Source organism: Saimiri boliviensis, chromosome 11 (assembly GCF_048565385.1).
Source record: "Saimiri boliviensis isolate mSaiBol1 chromosome 11, mSaiBol1.pri, whole genome shotgun sequence".
NCBI classification, from domain to species: domain Eukaryota; kingdom Metazoa; phylum Chordata; class Mammalia; order Primates; family Cebidae; genus Saimiri; species Saimiri boliviensis.
Window position 1 is genome coordinate 90,281,659 of NC_133459.1, and position 7,744 is coordinate 90,289,402.

A 7,744-nucleotide genomic window follows, 5' to 3' on the forward strand; every position below is an offset into this window, starting at 1 on the left:
AGTTGCAGTGAGCTGAGATCATGCCATTGCACTCCAGCCTGGGTGACAGAGGGAGACTCCGTCTCAAAAAAAGGTAATACTAATGATTATTATTCTGTAAATAACTATTATATAATTTAAAAAATATGAATACATACATTGCTTTAGATATTTATGTACATATATGTAAAGTATCTGTTGTGAAATTATTCAAAAAGGTATACGAATTGAAAAAATATTTTATTATTATATAAAACAATCATTATGAAATGGTCATAAAATAGTAAAAATAAGAAAAAAAGCTTAATACAACTAATTCCACTAAGCATTATATATACAATTATATGAAACACAATTGAGTTCCTCCAACACTTTTTTAAACAAGAGAGTTACACAGTACAGATGTGTTGTAATCCCAGTTAATGTTTTATCTTTGGACATATTCTGATAAATAATGGCTAGGCACTTAAGCAATTATAATTTTAAAACTCACAGTAAGAAATAAAATTTTAAAAGTTAGCGTGTGGCTGGGCATGGTGGCTCATGCCTGTAATCCCAGCACTTTGGGAGGCTGAGGTGGGAGGATCAACTGAGGTCAGGAGTTCCAGACCAGCCTGACCAACATGGTTAAATCCTTTCTCTCCTAAAAATACATAAATTAGCTGGGTATAATGATGGGCACCTGTAATCTCAGCTACTTGGTAGGCTGAGGCAGGAGAAGAATTACTTGAACCAGGTAGGGGGAGGTTGCAGTGAGCCAAGATTCAGCCATTGCACTCCAACCAGAGCAACAGAATGAGACACTGTCTCAAAAATAAATAAATAAAAGTTAGCATGTGCAAAATAAAAACATATTTAATGAAATAATTGTTTTACATAAAATATTTCTTTGAACAAGTTGTATAAAGTCAACTTTCTTGCATCCCAAACTTGTCTGTTAAGCTTTGAGCCCCCAAGTGTGGTTTTCTGTACTATATAAATCTAATCAGCCAATTTACCCCTTCCTGTGCAATCTAATCAGTTTCAGGAAGTGGGTGTGGTCTTGTGTGGGCCCTTACACACTAAAAGGATGCCCATCCACAGACCTCTCCTTCAGTGAGGACCCACTGGATTTCTGGCTTTTGGGCTTTGGAGCACCAGGAGTTCCTTCTAATCTGGTTATCGACAGAGCTTCTAGAAAGAGACCATTCATAGTAGTCTTGTGAGTATCAAATTTACAGTAAACCCATCATGCTTACTTTTTCTCTTAAAAATACTTTAAATTTACCTGACAGAATGCTTGGGTCTTTTCTAAGCAAACAAGTAGCTGTCCTAGTGATTTTACATCGAATCAAGATAAAGTGTCTTTTATTTGTAACAGCATTTTTGTACCCTTGCTATTTGATTTTTTTAATGTGACTATTTTCTGTATTGTTGGATTTTTTAGGTATGAAAAGATATCTTTCCAGGGTTTCATGCAGTGATAGAACCCATCAAATACCTAAAATGTTCACTGAAATGTGGGAATGTAGTAATGGTTATTATGTTCACCACAGTAAAAGTTAAAAATGTTGAATTGCTTTGAAAATTCTTGTTGGAAAAGTCCTATTTGCTGTCTCTTCACAATTTTCAGTTTGCAGACTACACTTGAAAGCTGTTAAAAATAGATCTAACTGGCCTAGTGTGCTGGCTCATGCTTGTAGTCCTAGCACTCTGGGAGGCCGAGGCTGGGAGATCTCTTGAGGTCAGGAGTTAGAAACTAGCCTGGCCAAAATGGTGGAAAACCGTCTCTGCTGAAAACATGAAAAAATTATCCTGGCATGGTGGTGGGTGCCTGTAATACCAGCTAATTGGGAGGCTTAGGCAGGAGAATTGCTTAAATCTGAAAGCTGGAGGTTGCAGTAAGGTTGCAACAAAAAAGGAGGGAAGGAAGGAAGGAAGGAAGGAAGGAAGGAAGGAAGGAAGAAGAATTGGGGGCTACACTTCCATTAACTGCATTTCTGAATTTTCTAGTTGAGCACAGAAAACCTAAAGCATGTCTTCACTTTTTTGTTATTTTAGAAGATAATTTATTAGTTCTGTATGAATTCTTGCTATTATAGTTTAAATACTATTTCAGAATGTGAAAGCGTTCTCTTTGATCATCTGAATTGACTATGGAAAAGTTTCTAAATTAAGACATTATTTACATTTAATTTATTGAAAGGAAGAGTTTTGATGTTAAAGCTAAAAGGACTAATTCAATGAATGATAATTTTGGGAGTCGACAGTTGAAGTCCACTTTGATTGATTAATCAATCTTAGATAAAACCTATTCATAGTTGTCTAAGAAAACTTCACAGGTGAGTTTGGAGGCAGGGAGTATAGAATAATAGCGTAGATACTAAGTGTCTTTCGTATATTATCATCATGGAATCATTGAGAGAGATAGAATGACAGAGACAGGAAGAGATTCAGAATGTGCTTCTTCATTAATCAGCTTATATAAGTGACTCGGAAAGCATCCCCACATTGACCCTCTTCCCAGGATTTAAGCTTGTCTAAGTAATTGGGAATGATTGAGAGCACTGCTTGTTTAACAACAATACCATGAGGACTCTCGTCTCATTTTCCCATTTGAATCACAATTGAATCTTCATATCCATGGGTTTCATACCCATGGATTCAACTAATCTCAGATAAAAAATATTTGCAGGAAGAAAAAGCAGCTGTACATGCATTTTTTGAGACAGTCTTGCTCTGTCACCATGCTGGAGTGCAGTGGCCAGATCTTGGCTCACTGCAACCTCTGCCTCCTGGGTTCAGGCGATTCCCCTGCCTCAGCCTCCAGAGTAGCTGGGACTACAGGCATATGCCAACATGCCCAGTTAATTTTGTTGTATTTTTAGTGGAGACTAGGTTTCACCATGTTAGCTAGGATGGTCTCAGTCTACTGACCTCATGGTCTGCCAACCTCAGCCTCCCAAAGTGCTGGGATTAGAAGCTTGAGCAACTGCACCCAGCCAAACATGTACATATTTTTAACAATCTTCTTGCTGTTCCTAAACAATCTTCTCGCTGTTCCTAAACTGTATGGCATTACAAGTATTTATACAGCATTTACATTATATTAGGTATTCAAAGTCATCTAAAGATTAAGTATTCAGGAGGGTAGATTAGGTTACATGCAAATCCTACACCATTTTCTAAAAAGAGACTTGAACATCTTAGGATTGTGGTATCTCAGGGAGCCCTGGACCCAATCTCTAGTGGCTACTGAGGAAAAACTTCATAAATTCAGCATGTTTGCTAATTTACTATGTCTCAGTTTGTACTGGAGCTAAGTTATTGAATAGATTGGACAGAAGTCAAGTAAACAAGGAAAATTGTCTATCAGCCTTTTTTCCCCCTATTATAGGGGAAAATACAAATAAAATAGAGAGAAATTCTCAGAATTTTTTTTTTATTTTCAGAAACCTGGATTCAGCAGCCTGCAGGCCTTCCAGAATGAGGTCACCTGCACCATATGCATGACCTGCTTCATAGACCGAGTCACCATTGCCTGTGGGCACAACTTTTGCAGGCCCTGCCTCTGCCTCCGCTGGGAAGAAGGCAGAGCACCAATGCACTGCCCTGTGTGCAGAAAAATCTCAGAGAAGTCCAAATTCAAAACCAGTGTGGCCCTCAAAAAGCTGGCTTTCCTTGCCAGACAGACCAGACCTCAGAGAAACATCAACAGCTCAGACAAGATCTGTGTGCGACATGAGGAGACTAAGGAGCTCTTTGGCGAGGCTGACAGGAGATTGCTCTGTGCGCTCAGCTCTGAGTCACCAGAGCTCATGGCTCACAGCCACAGCCCAATAGGATGGGCTGCTGAGGATTGCAGGTACAGGATGCCTCTAAGGCAGTTTGAAATCTACAGAATCTTAAATCACAAAGATGAGGGCCTATGCTAATGACGGTGATGGGAATGCAGATGGTGGCGGTGGTGATTACTCCACGGCAATCATAAAGCAGAAATGTGTCCTTATGCAGCCATAAAAAATGATAAGTTCATGTCCTTTGTAGGGACATGGAAGAACCTGGAAACCATCATTCTCAGCAAACTGACACAAGAACAGAAAATCAAACACCACATGTTCTCACTCATAGGTCGGTGTTGAACAATGAGAACACATGGACACAGGGAGGGTAGCACTGCACACTGGGGTCTGTTGGCGGGAAATAAGGGAGGGACAGTGGGGGGTGGGAAGTTGGGGAGAGATAGCATGGGGAGAAATGCCGGATATAGGTGAAGGGGAGGAAGGCAGCAAATCACACTGCCATGTGTGTACCTATGCAACAGTCTTGCATGTTCTTCACATGTACCCCAAAACCTAAAATGCAATAAAAAAAGAAATGTGTCATTTCAATGTTGCTGACTAATTTGACACTCTAATCAAAGCTGTGTTGAGCCTTCACTAAAGCAGATTTCCTTAGAAACATTGTTCAAATATGTGGTATGGAGCTGTGAAGCAGGCGGCCAGCAGCAAAACACTTTTCAAAGTCAGATTATATAAAAGCCAGTTTCTCAGAAAATTAATGCTATTATCTGCCCTTAAAACACTCTATTATGCTTCTATTACTTTTCACTTCCAAATTATTGGAAACAAATTTGTTTAACATGGAAAAATCTGACCACTGCACTCTAACTTAAATTCATGATTCTTTCAAATACAGCCTTTTAAAAAAATCAGTAATGGGATGAAATCTCCTATACTGTCCTCATTATTGTTAAGCTTCTTGTTTATGATGCAGAAGAAACTCACAAAGGAAATGGACTATGGAAAATCAATCAAGAAACAGAAAACAATCTAAATCAGGAAACTAGCAACACTCGTTTGATAGTGGTAAGAATGAAAATGTTTCCTTTTGTTTTTATGCAAATAAACACAATGTTGGCTTATAATTTTTAGCTAAATTCAAACTACCACTTAAAAGATAGTGGTTTCGTCCCATAAAAATATAATGATTTCAATTGATATAATAGGATTCACAAATAGAGAAGCCCACACAAGCTAGCCAAGTAATTTTAATATATTGGATAAATGGAATATTATGTCTCCTAGCTCAAATTCGAAGGTTGGTATAAACATTTTCAGACACTGGAAATGAGACAATATTTTACTAAGGTTGGGTGTGAGGAAGAGGAAATAAATAGAATAGTATGTAAAGGAAAAATACAGTAAAAAAAAACCTGTATGCATAATATGGTGTATGGCTAAAATGTTTTTTAACATTTAAGTGAATCAGGCATGGAAAAAACCTAAAAGGCAGAAGATTAATAGGGGAAATAACTGACTTGATAAGAACTGTGAAGAAGCATCACAGGGAGAGAAATGAGGAGTCTTTATATAGGTTTCGATTTAAACAGGGAAAGAGAATAGGAACATTTTTTTTTAAATGATAGAAGAAATGGCAAATACTCAAGACTCTTTGCAAGAGTAGGCAGAAAATTTATCAAATTGCTTGATTACACCCAGAATATAATTATTTGCAGTTTTCTGTTGAGAGTGACAACATGTAATCATTTTAACCAAATGTCTCTGCAGGACTATGTGGATTTAAGGCAGGTGATAACCAATATTCAATATCAAAAGATGCATCCATTTCTTGAAGAGGAGGAGCAACTTCATCTACAGGCACTGGACAGAGAAGAGATTTTCCAACCACTCCCAAACAGTCAAGTGAGAATGACCCAGCATTTAGAAAGGATGAAAGACATGTACAGAGAGCTGTGGGAGCTGAGCCACATGCCTGGCATGGAGCTGCCCCAGGTGAGGAGGGAGGGTCCATCCTAAGAGACAGGAAGCCTTTGCTGGCCAATGCTGCCAGGATATGGTATGTCACCTGCATAGGTCACTACTGTTTGCTAAGTAACAACTGCTGTCTGACACCCATCATTACATTTGTCCAGTCATTTATTACTGCATACTTTGGTAATCTTTGGGAAGTTTTTGCCATTTTAGTACCTAACATAGGAAAACATTCTCTTCAATATAATTAGGAGTACTATCCACACAGAGAGGTTATCCAAGGTCAACAGAACCCCAGGTGAGGGGAAGGTTACTAATACTCCATTTATGTGCCCTGGTTCCTCCCCACTCTCTGATGTCCCATACAACAGTGATTTACTGAAGCTATTGAGGCTTTTCCCCTTGCCTGGGCAAGGTTTGTAAAAGTTGTTCATCAGTGTCAGCATACTCTGTTTCTCGTATAGTTCTCTGTTTTGTCTTAATAGCTGTCATATGCGGTCAGAACTTTCCATGGGAATAAGATTAGGAAACTAATGACCCTGGAAACCCAGGTATCCTTGATTTACTCCACAATCTCTTGCTGAGCTCCTTTGCTCTTAATGTCTGCCGATGAAGTGTTTCATAGTTTAGTTGAGGTTCTATTATTAACATAGCCTGGAATGATTCCTTAGAGGGGAATAAGAAAATATACATTATTAAAACACTGAACCAAAAAGACACAAAAGTATGGGAAAATGTGCAGAAGGAAAATACTTTCACAATTAACATATCTTTTAATTATTTGCAGGATGTGGGAAATGTATTCAAAAGGCGAGTTTGCACTAAAATAATGTTATTTCTGAACAGGTCATTCTCTTGTTAATGAAGTGTATGTATACATTTTGAGCTACTAAAATCATCCTCAGTGGCTATTTTTTATTTTGTTTCAAAAGAGGCCCTGACGTCTTTTTCTCTTTGGTCTGGAAAGTTTTCATTTTAAAATTTGTATGAATTCAAATATATTTAAAAACGATTTGCCATTCTGAAGTTTGTTCTTCCCAATTCATCCATCCTGCCCAGCTCTAACCCACAGATCTTTATAAAAAATTATTCTGAGGAATCATAGCGATGTCTTCTATTCTAGAGGGGTGGGAGGTAAAAAAGACAGAGGTAGGAGGGAGATTCCCTAAGGATGGGCTGAGGAAGGAGGTTTGTTCCCAAAAGCATCCCAGACCTGCTCCATCACAAGACACACAGTTGTAGGAAAGACCTCGGGAAGATGGTCACCCCAGGACCCTCAGCAGCAGGGCTTTCAGGCTGGAATTAGACTCCTTTGTTTTGCACAAAAGATGAAGTCCTTTGTCTCATGGAACATTCTCTGTTAGACACTGACTAGCATTAGTGACAACTGCAGGCTGATGTCACAAATGTTTTGGTCTGAGTTTTCTGCTCTCTGTAATATTTCCAGAATTTCTGTATATTCCCAGGGGGTGTGATGGGCAGAGGGAGGCAATGACTTTTAATGCCTTTAGAAATTGTGTCATGTCTGAGAATAATATATCTGGAGAAAGTGAGTTTTTGTGCAAGTAAAATTTAGAAAAAGTAACATCCTCATGTCCCCAAGAGAATAGAATAAAATGTATATGCAGTTAAACAAAACTGGCAAAATTCTGAGGAAACATCTTGCATGAACATATGGTATCTTTGTACAACCGTGTGATTAGCTCTGGGCCTGTAGTAAGACAGAGTTTCACTCTTGTTACCCAGGCTGGAGTGCAATGGCGTGATCTCAGCTCACCGCAACCTCCACCTCCTGGGTTCAAGCAATTCTCCTGCCTCAGCCTCCTGAGTAGCTGGGATTATAGGCACATGCCACCATGCCCAGCTATTTTTTTGTATTTTTGGTAGAGATGGGGTTTCACCATGTTGACCAGGATGGTCTTGATCTCTTGACCTCGTGATCCACCCTCCTCGGCCTCCCAAAGTGCTGGGATTACAGGCTTGAGCCACCGCGCCTAGCTTGTTTCATTATT

General features: G+C 39.0%; 1 protein-coding gene across 3 annotated transcripts in view; it reads left to right on the plus strand.

Annotated features, from left to right (window-relative positions):
* LOC141579894 (tripartite motif-containing protein 64-like) overlaps positions 1-4,980 on the plus strand; it is a 56,580-nt gene extending 51,600 nt beyond the window's left edge. For all 3 annotated transcript variants that reach the window (XM_074381164.1, XM_074381165.1, XM_074381163.1), the window contains 2 exons: positions 3,411-3,823; positions 4,735-4,980. In XM_074381164.1, the coding sequence (XP_074237265.1) occupies positions 3,411-3,823; positions 4,735-4,807 (486 nt within the window). In that variant the 3' untranslated portion in view covers positions 4,808-4,980. The remainder of the gene's footprint in view (positions 1-3,410; positions 3,824-4,734) is intronic.
* Positions 4,981-7,744: the final 2,764 nt, after the last annotated feature.